Source organism: Labeo rohita, chromosome 7 (assembly GCF_022985175.1).
Source record: "Labeo rohita strain BAU-BD-2019 chromosome 7, IGBB_LRoh.1.0, whole genome shotgun sequence".
Classification (NCBI taxonomy): domain Eukaryota; kingdom Metazoa; phylum Chordata; class Actinopteri; order Cypriniformes; family Cyprinidae; genus Labeo; species Labeo rohita.
The window spans coordinates 33,352,299-33,379,562 of NC_066875.1; the positions used below are offsets into that span (position 1 = coordinate 33,352,299).

At 37.4% G+C, this 27,264-nt stretch overlaps 2 protein-coding genes across 3 annotated transcripts; both read left to right on the forward strand.

Moving 5' to 3' along the window:
- The first annotated feature begins 1,287 nt into the window (after window positions 1-1,287).
- On the forward strand, window positions 1,288-8,261 carry rerglb (RERG/RAS-like b). The gene is made up of 5 exons (XM_051114501.1): window positions 1,288-1,413; window positions 2,343-2,399; window positions 3,639-3,712; window positions 4,192-4,340; window positions 5,071-8,261. Exons 1-5 carry the CDS (start codon window positions 1,362-1,364, stop codon window positions 5,348-5,350), a joined length of 612 nt encoding a protein of 203 aa, XP_050970458.1. The 5' UTR covers window positions 1,288-1,361; the 3' UTR covers window positions 5,351-8,261.
- A 1,115-nt stretch (window positions 8,262-9,376) lies between these two features.
- Window positions 9,377-26,364, forward strand: stk33 (serine/threonine kinase 33). Of its 2 annotated transcripts, none has more exons than XM_051114499.1 (13): window positions 9,377-9,512; window positions 18,709-18,825; window positions 19,454-19,567; window positions 19,680-19,784; window positions 19,950-20,088; window positions 21,011-21,096; window positions 21,842-21,929; window positions 22,196-22,271; window positions 22,380-22,492; window positions 22,578-22,663; window positions 22,820-23,062; window positions 24,964-25,062; window positions 25,356-26,364. In XM_051114499.1, the coding sequence occupies exons 2-13, from the start codon at window positions 18,709-18,711 to the stop codon at window positions 25,572-25,574; spliced, it is 1,485 nt and encodes a 494-aa protein (XP_050970456.1). In that variant the 5' UTR covers window positions 9,377-9,512; the 3' UTR covers window positions 25,575-26,364. The 2 variants fall into 2 exon arrangements, with proteins under 2 accessions (XP_050970456.1, XP_050970457.1); XM_051114500.1 differs by lacking the exon at window positions 9,377-9,512 and adding an exon at window positions 9,799-9,876.
- The last annotated feature ends 900 nt before the right edge of the window (window positions 26,365-27,264 follow it).

A 27,264-nucleotide genomic window follows, 5' to 3' on the forward strand; every position in this document is an offset into this window, starting at 1 on the left:
TGTTACTCTTTTCGTTATTTCCCTATCCACCTTTTTCTGAATGCCAAAGTCCCTCCCGACTGGAATGGTGCTTTACATTTCCAGTCTCTGGTGTTTCAAGTCAAATTAACATATTTTCCAAGCTGATAATATAACATTAAACCTGTGCACATTTTTATATTTAGTTATATTAAAGTTTCAATTCAGTCATATTTTTTACCTCATTTTAACATGGATTTCTATGGAGACCGGAACACGAAAGCACCCAAACGGAAGTTCATTTACTCAGGAAAAAGGTGGATAGTGGCTAATGAACCGGAAGTCTCACCCATAGGCTTACCTATGCGTTAAAGTATAAGGTGGATAAGGAATTAACAGCTGTAAAACTGTTTGCACTAAACCGGTGTGGTCATAATTAAGATTATACATTACAATAATATGGTAAAACACACCAATTTTCAGTATCAAGCACCAAGACCATCAGTTTTGTACAGCTAAAAGTAGCTGGACACGCAGGAGACCCGAAGCCAGACCCATAAAATTTACATATGACCACGCCATTTTTATGGAAAATAGGTGGATAAACTTTAATCTGAATTATTTTGGTTTTATATCCAGTCTCCACCGGAGCCGCTTCCGTCAGTTTTGTGTTCTGTGTGTGGCTCAAATGCTCCGCTCTTCACCCAAATATAAAAGCTGCTGTCGGTGTATGAACTGGCTGCTCGACTGGACTCTTGTCTTTCAGTTTTATGGACATCGCCATCCTTGATATTATAAGGAATACGGGTTTGCACGTTCATGCAGACAGTATTCCAGACGCTTCTGTAAACTGCTGTGTGAACAGGACATTTTGAGATTCACACCTGTAAGTAAATGCGGTTGTCAATCCGAAACACTGACAGTGTGAACGTGGCAAGTGTGAACGTAGCCAAAGAGTCAAAACAGATTCATAAAGACATTTACTTGTCGCCGCCTACTGGCGCAACGGTGTAACTTGCAGAACAAGTCACTGAATAGTTCCACCAGTCTGTTTGGACTGTGAATAATGACTGATTTTTGTTTAATTTAGCTTCAATGTAAATGATCAAAATCAGATCACAGAGCACTTTGGTTTGAATTAACTGAAGCAGTTCTCCACTTATCTGAACAACCTTTAAGTATCGAATAGATGTTGAACTGACCTTGTGGCAGCTCAGCACTCTGTGAGTAGTGGGAGGGAGATGTAAGGGAGGAACGTCTGAGAGTAAAACAGAGAGAGATAGAGAGAGGGAGGGAGCGTGGCACCACTTTACAGAGAAGAGTAAATAGTAGAGTTGTGGCTGGGACTGTCCATCTACTTGGACACAGAGAAGCACAGCAAACACAGGGCACCATCTGCAGCAATGAATGACATCAAACTGGCCCTGCTGGGCAGTGAAGGAGCAGGCAAATCTGGTTAGTGCTTATACTTTATGTTGTGTGTGCATTTTATATACATATCTAAATATGTCTTTCAGATTAACTTTACAGCATCTATTTAACCCTTGTGTCTGTTGCATGGTCCTCACATTTTGAGTTGGAAATCATCCATGTGTGAGCTTTATAGTAATGTGTGTAAGTGCTTTATGATGCACTGAGACATTATGTCTGCCCTCTACAAACACTAAAAGCACTTTGTATATTGGAGCAGATCAGTTGTGAGGTCATGGTTATACAAGTCATCTCAGAGGGAAATTAAAATAGATGGTTAGTGAGAAGCAAGTAATTGTTGAAATTGGGGAAAGATTATTTTTTGTTCCACTCGGTGGCAGAGGAACATTTAGACCTTCAGGCTGCATACCTGTGCTAATGACTAATAAGTGTTTGGGAAATGACGATGCTACGTCCCCTAAGAGCGAAACTCTAGTTTAATGGGGGTCCTCAGTCAGGGTACTGATCCAAATGACCAGGGTGAAGAAAGAGCAGAACAACAAGGAAGGTGTATTGTTGCAGATTTGAGGGTTTGAGAAGGATATGAGTTAAATCCTGGCTGCTTAATGGTTTATATTTGGGTATTGGGATTAAAAGCAGCCGCCGAGTGCATATTTATGTACGGAAACTTAAGCCCTGACTTCAATGAGTCAATGAGCCAGCATAGCTTCATGGCTCAAAAATTTAATATAGACCAGGTAGTGTGCTCATGGAGAAAATGTAACGGTTTTTCCTGTGCCAAATATGCACCAGCATTCACTGTACAGTGGCCAAGTCTTTGATGAGGGTCTGGACTTTGACCTTGTGCCCTCTCTTCCTATTTTAAGCTGTCACATGAGTCATTTACATCAGGCTCAGGATAATCAATCTCAGTAACTGACGAATCAATCATCTCCTCTCTCTCTTGTCCTCAGCGGTTTTGGTGAGATTCTTGACCAAGCGATTCATAGGAGAATATGCGTCAAATACCAGTAAGTACAGTCTCACGTGCACATTTAATAATACGGCCAACTTTGCACATGTGTTCATGGGTTTTATCTGCCTTAGCATTATGTCTGGAATGTTATTAAATGCTAAAAGCTTTATTGTTCATACGCTACATGAAAACATACCTGCAAGCTTATGCAAGAGGACTGCCTTTATATGCAATTAGAAAGAAAGATACAGACAGTAAAAACAGATCTGAGTAAAATGAGTGAAAGAATTAAAATGTTTAAAAAAGAAAATGATGCATAAAAGAGAGAAAACTAAGAGTACAATGTAAAATTGTTTTGTCACTTTTACAGAAAAGTAAATCTTTGTTACCTCTAAGTTACTTATCATGTACAGTGAAAAATTGTAAACTACTTTTTATTGTAAAATATTGTTACATTTATGTGTTTTGCAAGAAAAAAAAAAACTGATTTACCATGTTTTTCTATGGTGAAAAACAGTAAAAGGACATTCCCAGAAATCCCTGTGACACAACATATATATGCTTACATTAGGGTGTTTTCTGTTATGTTTTTTGCATTGTTTTAGTGTCATGTGTCCTGATGGTGTTTTGTCTTCAAGTGTAGGACCCTGTGCACCTTCTGTATACAGAGTATTTATGATGGCTGTTCAGAATTAACTGATTTATCATGTGGCTTTCTATTTTAAAACCTGTATTTTGATGGTATGTTCTCTACAGTGATAGTGAAAATGATGTTGTTATTTAGTTACCCCATGTCATTCCAAACCTTTATGACTTTATTTCTTCTGCAGAAGAAATGTTTTACAAAAGAAGATGTTTAAAAAAATGTTTCAGTGTTTTTGGTCTACACAATAAAAGTCAATGGGGTTCCATTATGTTTTGTACTCCTTTAGTGCATCTACTTTTGTGTTCTACAGAAGAAAGTCATACAGGCAAGACATTGACGTAGATAATGACCCAATTTTCATCTCTAAATAATGAATGTTTACATTAATTGTGGCTGGCGTATGTTTTCCTGTTGTCCAGTTGTCAAGTGTTTCATCCAATAATGCCATGGATTTATGAGGCTCACAGTAATCACAACTACAGTAATACAACTACATGTGTACTAAATCACATGCACTCAGTGTCTACTTTTATTCCCTTGAATTTTATATTCGCATCCAGCAGTCTACCTTGATTTCAAGAGTCTGATTTTATGATGTGCACGTTTGTTTAAATACTAAAGAATTTTATCCAACATTATTTGTTGCAGACTCCTTATACCATAAAAGGTTCTCCATTGATGGAAGACAGTTGAACTTGGAAGTCTTTGATCCGTGCTCACAGGTATGTGTTTATTCTTTCGTAACGGCTACCCTGAGCTCATGGCTAGCGTTCATACAAACACTGCCATAGGGCAACATGCTCAGATATACCTGTTTCTTATGGGAATTGCATGTTGTGTTCGGATGGGATTTATGATCTTTCCCTGAAGCAGAGTATACAGTGCAGAGCCTTTGAAAACTGAGCCTCACGGCTTACAGCTGCTGCATCTGGGACCTTTTACCTTGCCAGTTGTTGTTTTACTGTGATTTCCAATACTGAAGTCATGAGATGGGCACCTTTCTACCCTGTAACTAAACGCTTGTGTATATACAGCCAACACTGGCACTCAATCACTGCAAACAAAACAAAAACTTCTGGTAGAGATCTAGTCAAATGAAATAACAATCTGCTTTTCCATTTTGTCAGACGGGAATTTACATGAACGTGTTTTTTTTTTTTTTTTTTGACTGGATCTTTGTGTGCCCCCCACCCCCTGGCAGAGTGAAGAAAGCAGATGTATCCTGGAGGAACCATTGGACTGGGCTGATGGCTTTGTGGTGGTTTACACCATCAGCGACCGTAGGTCCTTCCTAAATGCCAAAAACATCCTGGTGCAGATCAAAGAGAGCCGTCGAGAGACCTGTAAAGGGTGAGTCAGAGTCTCTCCAGTGACCTTTTGACCTTTGTCTGATGTTGACTGGAATAGGACGATGGTGCTTTAATGAATTAATGAGGACCATTTGCAGAACAGAGAGCGGAGGCTTCCTGCTTGGATCTGTGCACATCTGTAAAGGACAGACTGGGTCACATCAAATAATCAAAAGAACGGGCCATGCCCGTAAGATTTCCAGTGGTTTTTATAACTGTATTATGACCAGCGGGCCAAAGCTTTCCATTTTAGTCCATCACATTTATAGAGGAATTTAAACGTCTGGATGGTTTAGGTTTCACTAGTTATTTGTCATTTGAAAGTCCTTTGAAATAATAGTAAGTGAGCATGAGACTGGGCATCTGGAGCCTATTAGATCTTTGAAATAGGCAATGAGATCACACATGGGTGGTCAGAATTCAACAAGTTCCTCAAAACTGGCTTAAATTTTGACACTTCAAAAACTGCATCAAGTAGTTGTACTTGTCACATGAAGTTTTAGCTTTCGCAGCAAATTTCCAACCACACTGTGACCATTTGATATTTTTCTATCAGATTGTTCCAATTGCTGTGGTGTCAGATGAGGGAAAAATGTAGGCTATGCCATTGCCTTCCAATTAGGACACACAGTGTGAGAAATGAATCTGTTGAATATGGATGTTACCCTTTAACGTCACTTAAAAGGTAGCAGTATTAAAGTAGAAGTAATAATCTGATTTCATTTCAATAGGGAGGTTCCCATCTGCCTGGTGGGTAACAAGCAGGACCTGTGCCACAGTCGTCAAGTGAGCGAAGAGGAGGCCCGCTCTCTGGCCCAAGAGAACAAATGCCTCTTCCAGGAGGTTTCGGCGGCTGAGAACTACCTGGAGATCTCCAACCTCTTCACAAAGCTCATCCGCCATGTGATGGAGCAGCTTAAGCATCGAGGCGACCGCAGGCGGTACAGTGGCTCCAAATCCATGGCCAAGCTCATTAACAATGTCTTTGGCAAAAGGAGAAAGTCTGTTTGAGTGCAGAACATGAAAGAGCCCAGAAAATAGCAATGAGTCAGTCTCTATTGAATCAGTAATGGAGATGTGTCCCTGTTAAACCTGAAGGTCTTGGAAGGGTTTTTTTTAATATGAATAGAGGTACGCTTTGATACATAGTGCAAATTTAGTCCACTATGAGAGATCCCATGCAGCCAAAAACATCATACAGAGCAGTGGTTCTCAACTTTTTTGACTCCAAGGCCCCCGTTGTTAACAATATCTGAAGGCCTTTTCCAGTTGTTCATGATTTACTGGATTGGTATTTTTATTTAAAGGGATAGTATACTCCAAAAAATGAAAATTACCCCATGATTTACTCACCCTCTAGCCATCCTAGGTGTATATGACTTTCTTCTTTCAGACAAATACAATAGAAGTAATATTAAAAATGTCCTGACTCTTCCAAGCTGAGTTTGAGTTCCAAGTCTGAGATTCAATAATCCAATAGAAGTCAAATAAAGTGCATAGATCCATCATAAAAAATACTCCACACGGCTCCAGGGAGTTAGTAAAGGCCTTCTGAGGTGAATCGGTGCTATTGTGTAAGAGAAATGTCCATAATTAAAACTTTATAAACCGTAATCTCTAGCTTCCACTAACTGTCATACACATGTTCACGAGAGAGTGGCGTTCTAGTGGATGATGAGGGTTAAACTTAAAAGTTGAGAACCACTAATATGGAGTCTAATTAGTCAGGGTAAAGCATTTATTACTAGTTATAACCAGAGTTGAAACAAATAAAGGTATGCGTGTATAGAACCCTATTGGTTTTGACAGTATTAGCTGACACGGTATCCCAAAGACAGATACTTCGCACTACCATCTTTGCATTTTTTTGCGAACACAGTTTTAGTTACATTTATGGAATGTGTTTTTCTTGAGTAGAAAGATCTTTGGCTTATGTTTCTTTATTATTTTATGATTTTTCTCTCGTCAGCCTCGGAAGAGTAGGAAAACCCAAAGCAACATCGGTCTTAAAATTCATATTTTTGTTGACATATATACACCTCTCGATAATACTTTCAATATCGCTGAGAAGAATGGGGAATGTTTGCAAATTTGTGAAGCTTTTGTTTTTCTCTTGAAGGAGTAGCGTACATTCTTTCCCTTGCTCTCTGAAAATGTTTTAATGGCATGAGACAGAGTTTGCGTTAAGGAATGCACAACAAAGTTGAAGTGAATTTCATTTATCTAGATGCTGCGATGAGGTGTAAAATGCAGGTAAATTACCTTTCTAACAAAAACCCATGGCAGAGGAATGAAAACAAAACTCTACTGCATTCCATCCGTAGCCTTCTCAAGGCCTCATTTTGAGTAAAAAACAATGAAGTGCAGCCTTTACTGTACAGATGCAAGACAAGGTTTTTGGACCCTTGGGAATGACCTGTATAAAAACAAATTCTGCTTCAGGTTAGTAACAAAAACAAGGTAAAACAAGCTAGCGAGGAACATTCTCAAAACTTGGGTTAATGTTCTGCCAAGTTTCTCTCAAAGAACAAGAGTCTTTCCAGTAGTGTTAATAGAATGTTCGTTCAAAGTTATCCGGTCTTTACGAATGTTCTCAAAACATTAGCACAAAAACATTATTTATATGGTAGGTTTTACTTCTGAAACATTTTCGTTGGACATTCATCTAACATTTTTCAAATGTTGCTACTTGTTTTAGCATATTCAGAGAACATTAAAAAATAATGTTTCCAAAATGTTTGCAGAATTATATAATGGAATGATTCCTTAACGTTTTTAAAATGTTTACAAAACTGGACGTTTCAAATATAGCTTAATGCACATATTTGTGTTAGCTGGGATCGTACTGATCACTTTGTTTAAAAGCTAACAGTCTAGATTAGGAGCAGTGCTGTACGTGAACTTCTAAACTAACAACGCCTCTAAAGGCTAACTGGAGTGTTCTAATAAGAACATCTAGGGCTTTCCCCATTTCCTAAATTGTTCCAAGGTACTGAAATATATGCTTGCTGTAATTTCTTACAATGCACCGTAAAATCACTTATACCCTGCTTATATCCTGTCATGTTTTCGTGTCTCTCAAGTAAAGAGAAATGGTGGCTGAGTGGATGTGTAATCATGGCACTGTACTTTTACAGCTAAAGTGAAGACACATTCTAAACATCACAAATCATACTAGAAGGGCATTGGTCCTGGAATATAATACAGTGATGTTGTTGATAAATACCAGTGACATTTATATGTGACCCAGTTTTCGATCAGTGCCCCAATGTTTGGTTGCTCAAGGCCGTTGTGAGGGCTTGAATTTGTGTTCATGATAATGATTTGAAACGTAGGGAGCTGGGGAGTGTTATGAGACATGGAAAAAGAACTCAAGAAAGACTTCCAAAAAAGAAAATTCAAAGAATCTCAGAAGCATAAATAAAGAGTTGTCTCCGGAGAAAAAAAGGTAAAATTCTTTTTTGCAATGCTGCTTATAAAACGAAGGATGTATTAAACAGAATTTACTGCTGCTAAAGTTACAAAAATACAATACTGATCCTAGTTTTCAGTTTATCGTTTAGGTAGCAGTAATGTCATGTAAAGTTCAATAGTTTGTGTGATTAGTTTAAGCAGGTTGTGTTGCTCTATTATTGTAACTTGTTTGGAGAGCAGCTTTATAATGCAGAATTCCACTTCATACTGTAGAGGACTTTTTAGTAGCAAAAGTGGAATGTGTACCTTGATATTTAAAAATGTAGTAACAACTTCAGTAACCTACTAATAAAGTGTTTTTTTATTGTTAAAAGATGTTTTTTTGAACACCCTATCATAACCTGACACGTTACAATGAATCTTCTCTTACTTTGTCAAGTGATGATCTATAATTCTGTTTTCACATGAGTGTATTAACATTGATTTAAATGTTTTTAAATTACAGATTTGTTGGTGTACTCTTATATGCATACAATAAAATGTATATATGTAAATGGAAATTATTGTAACAAACTTTAATTTTATGCACTACCTCACAAGTTCTGAAAAAATGAATTTACTTATGTTAAAACTATTTTTTAAAAAAATCTTCAGAAAAGTATGCCACTGCCAGACTTTCAGAAAACAAACAAAAAAACATGTGCCACTTTAAAATGAGACAAAACAAGTCATGAACTTCACCGGAGCTCATCATCCACTAGATGGAGACAAACACCTAGTACTTCCTAGCCGTCTTAACAACTGATGTACTCAAACCATTAGTGAAAACTAAACAAGAAGTACATTTTGTGACTAATCACTGCCAACTTTTTTGGTATTATTTTTTCCCACTTGCATTAATAAACTACGTTAAGGCATAATATTCACAAATTTGAAATATCAAATTTCACTAAAAGTGTACTAGGGAGATCAGCATACTGATCTTACAGACATTTTCCGTGACTATCATGTCGTGTTTCCAGTAGTTTCGTCGGCTGTTCAGATTCAGAACCGATTCCCGAAACAGGAATGAATGACTCATTCGAATCAGTTCATTTCAATGAACTGGTCAAATTGACTAGCATAACAGTCGGAATCGGTTCGCGATTCAGTAGGAATCATTCGACGCATTGAATCGTTTTTTCACTATTGTAAAACAACACTGACAGGATACTTAAGACGTTTGATGAAATGGAATATGTACTTACAATTATTTGAAATCAAATCTGCACATAAATCCTGCGAGCCAGCGATGAAGATTTATTAAGTAACACCTGCTCGTGTAAGGATATTTTTCAAACAAAACACTAACAGCAGACGGAAGTATTTAAATGTACCAAAAAGAAAAAAATACTGTATATTGCATAAATATTGCATATATCTCCCATCTAATGTGATCATTCAGCACAATATTTATCCCATATAACGTTAGTCTACTGTGCCCAAGTAACGTTACTGGTCGTGACATGACAGTAATAACCTACTTAGAATTCAAGCTTCCAGTTATTTTATTCGTCACATAAGTACAGTGTGCAGGTGTCTCGTCCTCGCGATGTCCCTCACACCACACCGTAGTTCGCCCTCCCTCCCTCTCGAGGGAGGAAAGTTTGGACAACCGCTAGTGTCACATCTGAAATTGTCTTGCATGAAGAATTTCGATGACCTGTAAGAGGCATAACAGCGGAAAACGCCTTCGCGAACATAACAACTCATATGAAAGGTAAGTGTATATTTCTAAAAGCGTGTTGTGTCCATGTCCCGTGAGCTTTCATTGAAGAGGAAGCGCGAGTTGTCCAAGCGCTCTATGTTGCCATGGCAACGTGGTCCCGAGCGGCAGTGTAATTTTCATCTCACTAATGTGCACCTAAATAAATCTAACTCGACCATTTCTCGCGGAAAACACAATGAAGATGTCTCTGTAGTCGCATAATGTAAGTAGAACCATTATGCTGAAAGCTTTATGTTACTTTAATCCTTTAATTTGCACCTCAACACGACTAAAACAACTTCTGAGGAATTCTGCTTGGCTAACAACTATCCATTAGACGTGAGAAATAAGAAGACCCCTCTAAAATAATACAGAAGTAAGTCATTCTTTTTTTTTTTTATTCTGTTAAAAAGACAGGAAGAAAGCTACACGCAGTTGAATTTGTAAAATGAAGTGCTCAAACAGAAGAACTTGATTTTAGCGCACTCAGGTTCTAGTCACCAAGCCACTCCATACACAAGCGTAGTGGGTGTTTTGAAACATAAGGGAGCAATAAAACATCTATTATTATGCAGGTTCTATGCCAGATAATTATATTTAGCTGGAACAGGTCACAGGGAGTTAATTGCTACTTGCACGAGATTTAAATAATTATTGGCTTTAAGCTAGTGAATATTGGTTGCCGTGGTTGTGCCAGGTCTCATTCTGTACTACAAAATATGCTTTGTCTATGTTGTGGAGTGGGGTATAAACTAATATTTAGCATTGTGTCATTCTATCATTCTATAAGCAAATACAGTCAAATTTGAGCTAGTAAAAAAATAAGTTGAAATTAATTTTAGCTGTGTCTGAAAGTCGAAAAAAGTAGCCTTCGCAGGTAGTGGCCTATTATAGAGGTAGAAAAGCATCAAGGCATATATGTGTCCTTCGCTTGCTTGAATATCTCTGGAACACACTGGATTTTTTTTTCTAGAACATTACAAATGATGTTGGGTGCTTTGGGAGCCCAGCTGAGACCAATTTCCTTTCAAGGTACACTAAAAAAGATTTTTAATGTTTTTTGAAGAAGTCTCTTCTGCTCACTAAGTCTGCAAGCCTTTCAAGCCCACCAAGCCTTTATTTGATCCAAAGCACAGCAAAACCAGTAATATTTTGAAATATTTTTTACTATTTAAAATAGCTGTTTTCTACTTGAATGTATTTTAAAATGTAATTTATTCATGTGATTTCAAAGGTCAGTTTTTAGCATCATTACTCCAGTCACATGATCATTTAGAAGTCATTCTAATAATCAGATTTGTTGCTCCAAAAACATTTATTATTATTATGTTAAAAACAGCTAAGGTTTCAGGTTTCTTTGATGAATGGGAAATTCAGAAGAACAGAAATAGAAATCTTTTGTAACATTATAAATGTCTTTATCATCACTTTTTATCTATTTAAAGCAATAGATAAAAATACCCCCAAAATAGTATTATTATTATTATTATTATTATTATTATTAAGTTCAGATAAATGCTGATCTTTAGATCTCTCTATTCTTTCTATTCATCAAAGAATCCTGAAAAAATGTACTCAACTGTTTTAAATATTGATAATAATAATAATAATAATAATAATAATAATAATAAATGTTTCTTGAACAGCAAATCAGGATATTAGAATCATTTCGGAAGGATCATGTGACACTGAAGACTGGAGTAATGATGCTAAAAATTTTGCTTTGATCACAGGAATAAATTATATTTTAAAATATATTCAAATAGAAAGCAGTTTTTTTTAAATATTAAAAATAGTTGACAATATTACTGCTTTTGCTGTAGTTTGGATCAAATAAATGTAGGCTTGGTCAGCAGAAGAGAATTCTTCAAAAAACATTAAAAATCTTACTGTTCAAAAACATTTGACTGGTAGTGTAACACACAAAACACTGCCTGTCACTGAATGAATGAGAAGCAAGTTAGCTTTGTTTGGTTCCAGATATTCCAGATACAGTGTTTTACTAACAGAAGTGGTCAAAAAATTTCTGTCTACAAATATAGGTTCTTTGTTGGTATTTGATTCCATGAAGAAACTTAAACATCTACGGAAACTTTACATTCTGCAAAAGATTCTTTAGATAATCACAATATTCTTAATACTAAAAAAAGGGTTCTTTTAGGATGTGTTTACTGAAGGTTCTTCTATGACATTGCTAAAAACATTTTTTTCATATTTTGACCAATTGTTTTTTATTTCTGCTCTGCCCCTTATGTAATCCAAGCAAATTTTATTCATACAGAATATTGTTATTCTATAAGTGCTGGAGATTAAACTGTATTTCACACTGAGCACTTCTGGTTTTACAGTAAAGTGTCACATAGCCTCAGGCGTTTCCCTCAAGTCTCTTGGCTTATGTGCTTCTCTGGCTGATGCTTATTTCACAATGCCAGGTGTAACTTGAGTGCCCAGTGGTAGGCACTGCTTGAGTCTGCTCTGTAAGAGGAGACAGGTCTTTCTCAGGTGGTTTTAGTTGCTGAGGCTCTCACTGATTTTCTTCCCCAGCAGGCAATGGCACTTGGCCTCAATGGCCTGTAAGACTGAGGTTTCTCCTGACTATGCACTGTCACATATTGATAGTAAAATCAAGTAGGCAGACACTGTACTCTGTGCCTTGGCATCAGTAATCTACATATTATACTTTGGCACCTGTCTGGTGAGGTTTCTCATCCAGACAGTGTGTTCGATGAAAGTGCTTCCTGTCCACAGTTAGTTTATAGTCATGTAATGCATTATACAGATAAACCTTTTTTATTATTATTATTATTTTTTTATTTTACATTAGACTGCTTAGTCCGACTAGGCTTGCACATAGTATCTCATCATCCAACAACAGACAATTTCTTTCAAGTGCTCTCAGAAAATCTGTCACTTGTTGGCAGGTTGTCAGTCACACTATCCACATATATGCTTGTATCCCCTTATTCAGACATCTTCATCCCAGCTCCCTTCAATCATCAGCTACACAAGGGAGCATGTCAGTTGCTGTACGCTCTTTTCTAGGAACATGTGTTATCACTTATGATCAGGATTGCATGATTTCTTCTAACAAATGCTGTGATTGGGATTTAAGATGAAAATTTATATTATTTATATTCTATAATCAATTTGATGTATAATCATAACAAATATGATTATATATCAATATGACTGTTATTATTATTATTGTGTTGTTGTTAATTCTGTTCTATTACTAAATAAAATTTTAAACAAAGTAGTACTGTTTTACTATATTTTGTATTACAATATATTTTAAATATTAAAGTAAGACATACTATCAGTATCAGTATTTGTAACCCTGGACCAGTTATAAAGGTCAGTTTCTTGAAACTGAGATTTATACATCATAATAATCAATCAATAAATCAATAAATTAGCTTTCCATTTATGTATGGTTTGTTAGGATAAGACAATATTTGGCAGAGATACAACTATTTTAAAATCTTGGAATCTGAGGGTGCAAAAAATCAAAATATTTAGAAAATCACCTTGTGATTCAAAGTTGTTCTTTGCAATGCATATTACTAAACAAAAATTACGTTTTGATATATTTACAGTAGAAAATGTACAAAATATCTCCACAGAACATGATCTTTACTTAAGATCTAAAAATCGATCATTTTGACCCATACAATATATTGTTGGCTATTACTACAATATACCTGTGCGACTTACGACTGGCTTTGTGGTCCAGGGTCACATTTAAGGAAAATGTTTTAAATATTATTATTATTGTGGTGTTGCTGTTAATTCCACTATATTGCTAAATGAAAAATATTAAACAAAGACGTTTGAGAGTATTTAAGAAAAAAATGTTAGTTTGTATGTCTAAATAAAAATATTACACAAACAGAGTGCTATTTTACTATACTGTATATTATAATACATTTTATATATTAAAATAAAAAAATTTAGTACTATCATAGTATTTCACTGTAAAAAAAAAAAAAAAAAAAAGTATTTATGAAAAATAATAAAACTAATGATAATAATAATATTGTGATAATAAAATTACAAAACAAGATTTTTGTCTTAATCTCTCCATTTCCCATCAAGTTTATATTTTGGTAGAAAACCAGCCGGATGCTTTGAAGCTTCATGTTTGTTGACAACAGTGGTTTATACGTTTTTGCAATACAAAGTCGATTTGTGCATTTACTGTGAACTAAGCCACTCTGAAATACTGGATAATGAGTTGCTCACGTGTAACAAAAAAGAGAAAGAAAAAAAAAGACAGTGTCGTGTTTCTCTCCGAAACAAGCAGCACATATTTTTTCAATTGCAACCTACGTAATTGATAACTGCACAAGTCATATCATGATGTGCAGCCCTACTTATGATCCTTAGCTGCATTCTCAGTCTTTTTGATGCTTGTTCTCCCATTTGGCTTGCACCTCCTAAAAGCCTCTGAAATACACAATACCATTGATGTGCTCTTTCTTATGGTAAATGTTTGGTGTCCAGGTGAGCTCTTATTTGCAGTCTGAAGAATTGTTAATGATTGCAACAGGTGAGTCATTAATGCAGACTGGACTGTGCGTTGTCCTTTTTTCCTGAAGCTCACTATAAGTACTTTTGTTTCGCTGGCATTCAAGGCTAGATTGTTGTTATAACACTATCCTCTCCTGCAGAGGGTCCCTGTATGTGTACTCGTCATTATCACTGATTAACCCAATAATGGTGTTGTCATCAGGAAATTTGATGATGGTGCTCTACTGTGTAGAGATGCAGTGAATGGCTGAATAACGAGTATAATTAGGGCTGAGGCAAAAGCCCTGTGGAGTGCTGGTCTTAATTATTTGTATGGATGAGGTGATGTTTCCAATCTTGACCACCTGGGTTCTGCCTGTTAAAAGTCCAGTACCAGATATATTTACTCATATCCAGGAGTTCTTACAAGTATCTTGAGAGAACCACATTTGTATGGTGAATATTATGTTGAGTGCAAATCTGTTGTACTGATACTGGAAAAGACGGGACTTTTTCTTCACACCTCCTGCTTTTTCATGTTATTTTTTTTTTTACATTTATTAGTATTATTTTAATCATTATTGTTGTCATGAGAACAATCAGGCAGTAAGGATGTTTTTAATTTTCAAAGACATTAAGAGCATACATGCTTTATTTCGAGATGAAAATGAAAGTAACAATAACTTAATGTTCAGTCAGTGATTTACTGTAAATGTCGACTGATGAATTCAGTCTATAAATGACTCACCAGACTGATACCTTGTGAGACTGGGAATCACTCTGAATGATTCATTAAAAGAGCTGGCTCATAAGAGTCATTTGTTTGTTAATTTTACAGGGACAAATAAATAGAAAGAAATGTTTTTTGTGCTATTACTTTGTACCACACACAGTCCTTTAACATGCAGTTTATTGATTATTTCTTGACACTGTATCTTCTAGACTTCTAAGAATACTTTTTGTTATTTTATTTTGCTTTAGAAGAATAAATTTGTCTAGACTCTGTCTTCTCAACCGCCCACTGATATCCTGGTTTAGAGTGGGGTGCAATTTGACACTTGTAAACTTTCTCCAACACATGAGAGTCATGACATCTTGGTTTAGATTTTCAAGACAAGCCATATTTATATGCAATAATTCATTGATAGGTTTACAAATATGCCCTCTTCTGTAACATTTTGTTAAATGTCCCAGTTGTTGGACTATATAAAGTGGCAGTCCATTACAGACCTACATGTTAAACAGGAAAACATTATGTAGTATGGCGAGGTGAAGCACTCAGGTAAATTATTATTATGAGGTTAAATGACTCCAATAGTGTAAGCAGTCCAGACAAGCAAGGCACTCTATCACTTGGTAATGTAATTCCAAGCTTCATTAAGACTTTGACGTTTATCATTTTTCATCAAAGGCACCTGTCAATGAATAATTAAGCTGCAGATGAGAAGAGTAAAATCTTTAGTAAGAGTAGAACAGGAGACCACTGCGTCACTCAAGGTTTGATTTCAGTTTGCTTTGTGTAGCTCAGATTTAATGTAATATAGCAATCAATGACCTTCAAATAACATCCAACACATTTGTGATTGAAACTATGGCTTCATTCTAGCATACCTTATATGTTTAATAATGTTTCTTGAATGCGTTAATAACATATTACAAGTGCTGGGCCTCAGCAAATAATCTTCTTGGTCAAGTATTTATTGATAAATAATTTAAGTCATTCAAGATATGCAGTACATTGTCATATTTGTCCTAATATATTAGATTAAATATTACAGTCCCTATTTTTTAAACATTTTTGATTTCAAAAAATATTTTTTAATTATGTGAATTATAAAAATATATCTTGCATGCCTTTCTATTATGAAAAACAGGCAGTTTATTAAGAAAAATTCAAGGTTTAATTTTTTGTTAATTATATTCAAAATGTAAACAACAGACATTTTCCTGTCAATCTTGTTTTAATTTCATTAATAATTTCTTTTTTTCCTCAACTTTACTTTCTATCATATTAGGCCTTTTTATTAGCCCTGGAATTATTTACACAAAAACATATATTACAGAGCTTAAAAGGGAGAGCATAACATGAATCAAGTCCAGATAATTTTCAGAAAGTCCATAATTCAGATATTAGCAAGAAGGGAAGTAAGAAGAGGAGAAAGACAGGCATGAGGGGAAATAGGAATTAAATTGCATGTGATAGAGAGAAAAGAGCAAGAGAACTGTAATATCTTTGTGTGTGTTTAGATATCATATCAGCGCCACATTTAATTTGGGCTCAAGCCAGAGACACACCATCTCCCACAGTCAGGAGAAACAATGCACATTTTAGTCCATAAACAATCAGTAAACAAGCACTAATGGGGTTTTTACTGTTATGGCCAAGAAATGAAAAATGCAAGAGGATCAATTGCAGACATTCTATCTGCCATAATTACTTTCCTTTGAGTGCTTCCAGATATCTAGGAGGTCTGTGGATTGGTTCTTAGCTGATGGTATATTCTGTGAGGGAACTAAAATATGTCTCTCTTACAGTCTGTGAGGCTTATTACCCTCTTGCCTGTTTATGTTTGCTTGGGTACATGTGTGCTTGCTTTTGTGCTCACTGAAAATTTGTGCTTGTATGAAGATGTTTTGCTTCTGTAGTTGGCTTGCAAAAATGAAATTCTGTAAGCGTACCTCAAAGATGCAAAACGTAGCCTGGCGGGAAATGCGTGTACTCTGACACGGTGTGTGGTGTTGCTGATGTTATCAGATACATGGCAAAATCCCATTAAAAATAATAATAAAACAGATGTGTGCGGGTTTAAATTGCAGAATGAGTTTAATTTATTCTAATTTGTTCTCAGCAAGGCCTCAGACCAGAAGAAGTATCCTTTTGACAGCACAAGAAAAACTGTAATGTTAATCAATATTCAGCGGTAAGCATGAAGAGAGTGCTTTCAATATACTGTTCAGCCCTCTGATCTTAGGGCTTTTATGTCATTTATGGCTCAATTTTGGTTTTGGCTCACTCAGCTGTTGTTAAGTTCAGCATATCTGAGTTTTGCAGTTGTTTTATCCGATTTAAACCACTGAAATGCTGATGCACCTTTTCATCAACGCCACTCAGTTTTTGAAGTTTAAGAGCTTTTCTGAAGAGGACTTCACAATTCTTCTCTTTCAACAAAGTACAGGTTCAGCAACATTTTACCGTTCACCTCAGAATCTCTTTTACACATCCTCTAGCATTTGCAGAAGCCAGTGCTGCAAGAAGTGACAGATGACTCTATGCCCTGATCGTTTTTCCCCATTTCTTAGACCTGTGTGCCGCGTGTGCTACACTTTGACCTGTGCTACTCTTATCACATAACTCTAATTGAGCTGATAGGAGTTTCCAGAATGTGTCACAATCGTTTTGTTTAGCAGATAGATGGTCAGTAATAGGAGAGGCAGTGCTGTTATGAGAGGACCTGTCAGCGGGACTTGATAATGCCGCTGAGAGACGAGAGGTTAAAGACACTGCTTCCTCATTAATATTTAATCTCTTGTCTGTGTGGCTGATCCACTTCGCCGCTCCCACTCATCACACCATAATTGCTTTACATTTAATTTGGCTCTGGAGAACGGTTTTAAGCTGAGTAAATTGTACTTAATGTTAGTGTGGAGACTTTAGACACTTTCTTTTAAAGTGAGAAGCGAATTGGAGAGCGACAGGTGAAGCCTAGCTAATAATAGGTTACGGTTTAGACGTCAGACTCATAGATGCATGAATGTGATGACTGACACTTACTCCAGCCTGAATATTTAATAAGATATCTTATTTGAAACTTTACAGTTCATTGTGTAATATACAAGCTTTTGAGAGACTCGTCATTGTTCACTAATAATAACATACAAGTATTTACATGCACAGAAAGGTTTCTACATTTAGAAAAATTTACAAATAAACTAAAGGGGTAGTTCATCCAAAAAATGAAAATCAATTACGCTCATTTCGTTTCAAACCCGTTAGACCTTTGTTTATCTTCGGAACACAAATTAAGATATTTTTGATGAAATCTGAGAGCTTTCTGACCCTCCATAGCCAGCAACATAACTGAAATGTTCCCCAGGCCCAGAAACATCGTAAGAACATCGGTAAAACAGTCCATTTGACATCAGTGTGACAGGAAGTCATGTCCTTCGCAACTGTAGAGAGTATCATGATGGACTGTTTTACCGATGTCCTTATGACATTTCTGGGCCTGAGAACATTTCAGTTACATTGCTGTCCATGTACGGTCAGAAAGCTCCTAAATTTGTGTTTTGAAGATGAGGGTCTTACAGGTTTGGAACGACATGAGGGTGAGTTATTAATGACAGAATTTAAATTTTTGTGTGAACTACCCCTTTAACCTCTTCTAATGTTGATTAATGTAATTATTTTTATTTTCTATTATTTTTTTTTTAACATGGTCGACATTCTGTGTTTCTAAGGCCACATGTAGTGATTTCTGTGTTTGGTTTTTGTTATTTCTAAACAGAATAAATTTATTTATGAATCATGAAAATATTCACACACAGGTTTTCTGCACAAATATGAGTACATGCACGGTTAGTAAATCAGAACCCAGTGTTTCTAATTCTTTGATCGCTTTTTGTGAGAGTTTCCATGTTTGCAATTATTTTGTTGCTGTATATGTGCGAATGACTAAAAATTGATTCATCTAACCCTTAGATGACACATACCAATGTTTCTGGAGCAGAAAAGAAAATGGCTTCTCAGTGGACTCGCGCAAACAGTGCAGAGAAGAAGGTGCCCCACACTCGCATTGAGGATGAATCCGACATACAGGTAGATTCCTTAAAATGCAGTGCATGTTTATTTCCACATGCACATTCTCAACCAATTTTCCCTCAAATTCTTGCTGCGCAGAAGAAATTATTTTAGCAAACAGAAGGTGATGGCTTCAAATTAGTGGCAAAAGGCCATTTCTATCCTACACCAGAGCCATGGCCTTGCTCACCCCAGCGTGACCTCCCTTCAATCTGGTAGCGCCCCCGTCAGGCCTGGAGGGAAATTACACCTCTTTATGCTGTTGATTGCCCTCGCCCTCTCAAGAGGTTTCCGACTGCTGTCTTTGCCAAATCCGCAGCAGGCAGTGCTCAGCCTTGCATGCGCAGAGATAATGATCAAGTTAATTAGACCTGAGATTGAATGAACTGCGGCAGCAACTTAATCATTTGTAACTTGATTAGAAATACTATATTCTCCCAAACTCCAGAGACTGGCAAACTTGAAAATTAAGTTCCACTTTAAGGATTCAGGTCTCAACTTAATGGAGTATAGAGAAGCTGAAAAACAAACCCACCCTCATTCTGTCCCCATTAGTCAGAGCTGGAGCGTTGTTTACTGTCACTATAGGAGAAGGAGTGCGTATGTAATACTTCACATAATGCGGCCTCTTTATTTGGTTACCCAGAAAATCTATTCCTTTGGGAGGAAATTAGGTCAAGGCAACTTTGGCGTCGTCTGCGAAGCCACTCACATTGAGACGCAGAGGAAGTGGGCAATTAAGAAGGTGAACAAAGAGAAGGTAAGTGTTCGATCGTCATGTTTCACCTGTTGACAGAGGTGATTGATGGAGAGCCGCTTCCATGGTTGTCAAGGATGGGTTTCAGTGTCACAAATGTTTTGTATCCATTCAGGCAGGCACCTCTGGTGTTAAACATCTGGAAAGAGAAGTGAGCATCATGAAACAAGTGAAACATGAACATATCATACATCTGGAGGAAGTCTTTGAGACACCAAAGGTGAGAGCAAAAACATCTATTCTGTTTCACACTCCTCTTTCCTTTAAAGTTCACTTGGCCGTGCTGAATCATATGCAGCTGGATTGTGTTTGACAACGGTTTTGCGTTTGATGTCAGAAACTAGAAATGTATATACAGTGTGTATGTTTGTGTGCCATTCTCCAGAGGATGTACCTTGTGATTGAGCTTTGTGAAGGAGGCGATCTAAAGGATCTCCTGCAAAAGAACAAGCACTTCTCTGAGGAGGAGACCAGACACATCATCAAAAGCTTATCTGAAGCTATTGTTTATCTGCATAAAAAAGGTGACGCACACAAAACCCAACATCCTCCCTCTGACATCCATATGCAGATGGTTCTCATGAGCCTGTGGTTGGGTTTTCTGAGGAAATGTATTGTTTAATCCTTACCCCAAAAAACATATTACATTTTATCATTACCTTTAGAGAAATGCCTTAAATGAAAACTCTAAAGTTTAAAAAACCTGCTCACATCTTTAAGTCATACGCAACAGCCTGGATTCCTTTGTTCCCCCCATATCCGATAATCGCTCTGATGATTGCATCCACATTAAGTTTCTCTGTCATTACGGAGAATCGGGCTTGTTTTAATAATGAGATAATAATGAACAACTGTCAGACAAAATATCAGCCCATTTTAATTGAGTCTGAGGGGTTTATTTGAAGATGCTTGGTGTTTTTTTTTCTTTCTCTCTCCTTCTTGTGAAATCTGCAGTTAGAGGTAATTTAGGACGTTGCTTGGCAATGAGACACCATTACATGGGGCTAATGAGTCATTAACAACGAGCAGGGGAGGAATACTGATTAATAGGTGTGTTTTTCAACAGTCCCCGAGTGCTGGTGTGCCTCACGTCTAGAGGAGCTAATGATGCCACTTGCAATGTGTATATAGGACTAGAGTGTTTTATGAGATTGCAGTATATTAGCCTCACACGCTGATTATAATTTGATTATTTTCACATTTCTATTTAAGTGCGTACAGTTAACGTGTAAAGCAGTAATGAAGAATCTTGATGGTAAGAAGAGCTGGGCCCTGTAGTCTATGCTGGGTTCACATGCATAGAACTGACACTTTAAAGGGAACGGAGCAAACAAATTTCACCAGAATTGGTCATTGAAGCCAATGGTCCAATGTATTTTTGCCATGTTTTCCTCTCTATGAATAATACGAAACCATCTTGCACTGTTTCTTCTTTCTCTCTCTCAGACATTGTTCATCGTGACCTCAAACTGGAAAACATTCTTGTGAAGAATTGTCACCAAGGCAACGATAACGATATGGTCAATATCAAGGTGAGAGAGACGGTAAAAACTTCTGCGCAGGCATGTGGTATGGCATTCAAACACGGCGGGACCTCTGGACATTCTCGTCTGTTGTTTAGTTCTCCCACCGTCCTCCTTGCCCAAACCTTTTAACTGCTTTTTAAATACTGTCTCATTACACCAGACCTCCTGCCTAACTCCTTTCATATCACATTCTCAAAGAAAATGAATCACAAGTGGCTTTTCTGAGACAAATTACCAGCCGGGGCACAGCGTGGAGCAGAATAGAGCGTTGACGGGGGCCGACTGAAGCCGCTACCTGGAGCGGAGGGTTGAATCAGGGCAGCGCTGTGTTATAAATCAGAGTAGAACGGGGGCCCAAAGACAGCGCTGTCCTGGCACTGTATTAAAAGCTTTTATCTGGCAGAAGGTGGTCATCTCTCCTGGATATTAATCCTGCCCGCCCCTGACGCACCAATGAAACAATATACACTCCTCGTATATATTATTCATATGGCTCAGGAGCGCATAGCCTGTGCGAATGGGTGTACTGGCTGCTCTATAGAAGTCTGTTTGGGCCGTAAATAGTTTAATTGAGATCTACTAGTGAAAGCGAGAGAGATACAGTGATCCAGTGCAGCATGTCTGCAGTTCATTACTTTAACATTTCGCTAGATCAGAATCTAATGCTGAAAAACAGCATTAAGAAAAGAAGGAAATGTTTGAGTGTGTCTTGTATGTGCTTATGTTGATTTTGAAAAACATCTTATTTCAGGTCACAGATTTCGGACTCTCTGTTCAGAAGGGCGGTGTGGGCAGTGAAAACATGCTGCAGGCCACCTGCGGGACGCCTATCTACATGGGTAATTCATATATTCAAACGCATACATTCACATGTTCCATTTACTCGTGATTTGATGAATTACTATGGGGGGTGTTAATAAATTGAATGAAGGGCTGATTAAAATGAGCAGTAAAGAGGAGATGACCTAATTTAAGTGATGTGAAGCTGATAGCATTCGAGAAGGAGTAGAGGCTGAAAGCTGTCAACGGCATCACGCATCAGATATCACGCATTACACTGGGCTCAAACATCTTTCATTATTGACACATGGACTTGCCCTTTCAGCGCCTGAGGTGGTTAATGGTCACCAGTACAGCCAACAGTGTGATTTGTGGAGCATTGGCGTCATCATGTACATGCTGTAAGAAGATCTCTCATTTTGTTTTCCATTTCATGCCCACACACAGACTCACATTGCTGACTTAAACTTTGTGTGTATGTTTGGGCTGTGTTTGTTTTTCTTTTTCAGACTGTGTGGAGAGCCTCCTTTCATTTCCAGCTCTAAGGAAAGGCTTTCTGAGATGATTATGAAAGGAGAGCTCACTTTCTCTGGCCCTGTGTGGCACACAATTAGCGATGCGGGTTAGAACTGCCTCTAATACCTACTCAGTTCCATCACGATTGCATTTCAGCCAGTGTGGTAACTATTTTATGTTTTGTCTTACAGCCAAAAATGTAATACGGTGTTTGTTGAATGTTGACCCAGCTCACCGCATCACAGCCAACGAGCTACTTGATAACCCTTGGATTTCGGTGAGAGAACTCAATTACTCTTTTCCCTTTTCAAATGAGGTCATGAATATTATAGATTCAGAAAACAGCTAATTAGCACTCTTCAATTTGATGGATGACTAAATGTGGAACCTGCCAGAGAGAAAGACTTTAAAGAAAGTAAATCTGTGTTCAAAGGGGGACACCTCCACCACTGTTACACGTACAAACGTCTTGGAGATGATGCGTCAGTTCCGGAATGCTCCAGAGGATGAAGAGAGTGCGGAGATGAACGAGGGACTGCAAAACCTTTCTCTAACTTCCTCTCAGGACAAAGGGTCAGGGCCGAGAACATCTCAAGAACTCTCAGTAACCCCAGGACCTCCTGAGGACATCACAGACAGCAGCAGTAGCAGCAAACCGTCGACCCCAAACAAGAAGGTAACAAAAACAGTGTTGCAATACAGTTCACACAAATACAAAAATGTTGCATTTCTGTATGATCATCCATTAAAAAAGCATTCTGTTTATTGTATTATGAAAGTCTGTGGTCCTGTGAGACATGACATTTAGTTCTACTGTATGTCCACACATGTAGCGGAATGACTTGACTTGACTTGAAAGATCAGTCAGATCAAATTTTCAAGAGCAGTCTGGAAGAATATCAATCCTTCATCATATCCGTAGGAATGGAAGTCCTGTTTTTAGTTCTAAAAATAATAAATGCTGTGATGCAAATAATCTGTTCACCATTTAATGTGTATGTCACTGCACCCATAGAGAATTCTGTTATTGTTTACTTATTACAGACAATACAGTATTTAGTTAAAGGATGCCACTTATTGAATTTAATAAAATATTTTTAATGAATGTTTATGTCCTTAAATTTACATTTATGCATTTAGCAAACACTAAATATCCAAGGCAACATCCAGAAGAGGAACATGAGTAATATTCATAGTATGCAATGTCAGATGTGAAATGAAGAGAAGAAAGAAAATAAATATAAAACCAATAATATGGTGAACATAATACAAAAGCACTAAGGCTATACTATATTGTGAAAATATTCACAGCTAATATATAATATTTGTCTAACAACATCATTTAGCTAACACAATATTCACAAGACAACACAGCTTGTTGTACCTTAAAGGGATAGTTCACCCAAAAATAAATATTCTGTCATTATTACTCACCTTTATGTCGTTCGTTCATCTTCGGAACAAAAATTAAAACATTCCTGATGAAGTTCAAGAGCTATCTGACACTGCACAGAAAGCAACGCAACTCCAGCATAAGGCTAAAAGCAGCCTAATGTTTTTAATATGACTGAATTAAGCTCGTTACGGCTCCAGCGTGGCCACCGGAGCTGATTGCGACCACTCTAGACTAGTCAATGCTTGTGTTTATACCAGTTGCACTACAGCATGTTTCTGAAGCATCCTCTTTATGCTGCTTTGCTGAAGATTAGCTATTAGACTATTTTTGACGGATAATAATAATAATCATCATTTTGCTATCCTCAAAGGCATCAGCAACAGCCGATATCTCTGACTGTCGTCGATACACGATACCATTGCTATCGACACAACCCTGTACCAAGGTTCAAGGGTAAAATAGTCCATGTGACATCAGTGGTTCAACCGTAATTTTATGAAGCTACGAGAATACTTTCTGTGTACAAAGAAAGCAACAATAACGGCGAGTACCAAAACGCATACATGTAATGCTGCTGACACAGGAGCCTGCGTTCTGGCGTAGAGCAAACCTGTGCCTTGTTTACAAGCAAAGGAATGCACACATGCGCCATGGTACTGAATAAAGTCCTTATTTTTGTTTTCTTTGTGCACAAAAAGTGTTCTCCTAGCTACGTAAATTACGTTTGAAACACTGATGTCACATGGACTATTTTAATGATGTCCTTATTCCATTTCTGGCCCTTAAATATGGTCATTACATTGCTGTCTATGCAGGGTCAGAAAACTGTTGTATTTCATAAAAAATTCTTAATTTGTGTTCTGAAAATGAGGTCTTATGGGTTTGGAACAACATGAGGGTTAATAATTAATGACAAACTATACCTTTAAATACAGTTTTTAGCCTGATGTGAGCTAAAAAACCTAGAGTTTATGTTGTCATTTTTGTCAGATTTTCTCGGTGAGCTGAAGTTATTTTATTGTAAACTTGGCAAACAGATGGCAAGCAGTTTTGTGGAGTTAAATTTAAGCAGATAGGAGCTATACTTGCATGACTAGAAATTCTAACACTGATGACATGTGGACTGGGTTACTCGAAAAGCTTTGAAGGTCTCTTTTTCATGTGTTATTTCATTTCTATAGCCTCTGAAGAAAAAGCTATCAGCCTCGTCCTCTAATGGTGTTAAGAAGAGTGTGTCTGGTGCAAAGGCCTGCAGCACTCTGAATACATCCACTGCACAGGTCAGCCATTCACTTAACTGTGCTTCTGATTGCTTTGCATTTTAATTTTCTAAAATATTTGTGCTTATTCAAAGAGAGTTATTTTGCCTCTTAAAAGGTATGTCAAAGAAATCTTGAATATTTCATAGCTAACCTCCATGGTTGGATTAAAAAGAACTGCCAGTTCTCTGAACAGCCACTAGATGGTGCCAAGATAACCCTTCTCCAGCAGCTGTCATACAGCATGCAGCACTGTCCAGTAGTGTGGTGTGTTGTGCTTTTGTGAGATGAATGAGAGTGTCTTATCTCCGCAGTCCCACACAGGTAACAAACCCCCTGCTCAGCCAAGCACAAAAAGCTACAGCAAGGCCTCCTCCATCTCGGGATCCTGTCTCAAACCATCATCAACAGAAGCAGCCTCTGCAGCATCCAACTCAAGCAGGCGCGAAAGCTTGTCCCCACGTCCCTACACCACTTCCATCCACCGTTCCGCCAATCCAGCCTTTGGCTTTCGGGCTAAAAAACACAGCTAGACCTCGGCGGTGAGACTACTTGAGTACTTGCATTCAGTGCCAAAGGTGAGGAATTCCAGGGGGTCACTGCTACGTGGTGGGCCTGCTGGATACACGAATGACTTTTTAAGCCAGAACAGTTTTACAGTGAATCAAAAGTGAAACTGTACTTCCTCCAATGTGAATGTGCTTTTAGTCTGCTTAGTAGGATGGATCTTTTGTAGGCTTTCTTAGTAGGCCTCCTCTTTTTGAGGATGAGCTACTAGATTTTTGGGGGCGTTGGTTGCTGCTTTATTTTTATGGACCTGGAACAAATGAACTCATCTTGCCTATTCATGGCATCTAACATAAGGCGCATAAGTCATCTTTGCACAATGAAATGCTATTAGCTAATAAATTCTCTAGAGAATAAAGGAAGTTGTTATGTTTCATCATGAAGGACTGTGAAGAATGTATTGACTATAACAGGGTTTAATAGCTTTTGCTCTCTGTTTTGCAATGGTAAATAGGCAATAACAGAGTCATTTGATGCAATATTCAAACACAACATAGTATTTACCACTTTCGACTAAAGCAAATGCCACAACAGTACGTGTAAAAACTATTCTGATGGACTTCAGGTTTTCTGTCTGTTCATTTTACAAACATCTGTTGTTTCCTCTGCATCTTTTGCCAAATCGCATCAGGTAGCTGTTGTATATGACTAGTTTTTGTTGTCCATTAAAAAGAAGCCATCCAACAGAATTTCATCTTGACTTTCAGTGACTCGTGTATACAGTATATGTGACCCATTAATTCCCTAAAAATATTTCCTACTGGCGTTTGACGTGCAGAACGCTTGCATCACAAATAAATAAGTCAGGGGGCGAGGGGACTTTTAATGTTAGCCGTATGCTATGACTGTGAGCGGTGGGGCGCCAAGTGGTTAGACACCATGAAGAGAGCAGGATTGGGAGTCAAAGTGCAGGGTCTCTAATCTTGTTGAGAGCAGCAGGGTATACTGTGAGTACTGCAGCACTCCAGCACTGGTCTCTCTGCTGAAGAGAGAATAATCCCCAAGATGGATACAATATTAAAATAGTCAAGCAGAACTCACACAGACTGTATTACAATCCTCCTATTTGCATGTGGATGTGTGCGAGTGTGTGTTTGTGTTCATGGGAATTTCAGGGAGAATACTGAAGGCCCCATCCATTTAACCCTTCTAGCTGTATTATTACTTGTGCACTTATTTATCTTTTCAATTTGATCCTTTTATAGTAAAAGAAGAAGTGATGGACTGCATTAATGCGCAACTAGTTGAAAACAAGGAAAGGCTTGTTTTATTATGAATGTAGTCCGAAAGGCCTTGTAAGGAATGAGGCCTTGAGTGTGTTGTTGCTTTTATAAGGTCAGTACGTAATTTGTGCATCAGTATGTTTATTTTCATTAAACTATTTTTTATTAAGCACATTCATGAAGTGCCATACTTGTGCGAGAAGATTTAACAGAACGTTGCTATGAAACAAAAATAATGATCTGCTATGGTAGCTGTGTATATAACAATAGACCATCAGGGGTGAGATATTACCTGGATAACTAATTCTGTAGCTGTTATGAAGACAATTTAGATATGAAAATATAATATTTAAGCAATATAATTAGACTAGTCAAACACAGGATCATTTTACTGTTTGTATCACTCCCCATGTTTGTGTCATTTTTTTTTTTT

What these genes read in the sequence shown, in the direction of transcription:
- rerglb (XM_051114501.1), top strand. Translation starts at nt 1,362, where the DNA reads ATGAATGACATCAAACTGGCCCTGCTGGGCAGTGAAGGAGCAGGCAAA. An exon ending in TCTTTGATCCGTGCTCACAG is followed by an intron (nt 3,713 to 4,191) that starts GTATGTGTTTAT and finishes ACCCCCTGGCAG; the next exon opens with AGTGAAGAAAGCAGATGTAT. An exon ending in CGTCGAGAGACCTGTAAAGG is followed by an intron (nt 4,341 to 5,070) that starts GTGAGTCAGAGT and finishes TCATTTCAATAG; the next exon opens with GGAGGTTCCCATCTGCCTGG.
- stk33 (XM_051114499.1), top strand. Translation starts at nt 18,709, where the DNA reads ATGACACATACCAATGTTTCTGGAGCAGAAAAGAAAATGGCTTCTCAG. An exon ending in ACGATATGGTCAATATCAAG is followed by an intron (nt 21,097 to 21,841) that starts GTGAGAGAGACG and finishes ATCTTATTTCAG; the next exon opens with GTCACAGATTTCGGACTCTC. An exon ending in CGTCGACCCCAAACAAGAAG is followed by an intron (nt 23,063 to 24,963) that starts GTAACAAAAACA and finishes TCATTTCTATAG; the next exon opens with CCTCTGAAGAAAAAGCTATC.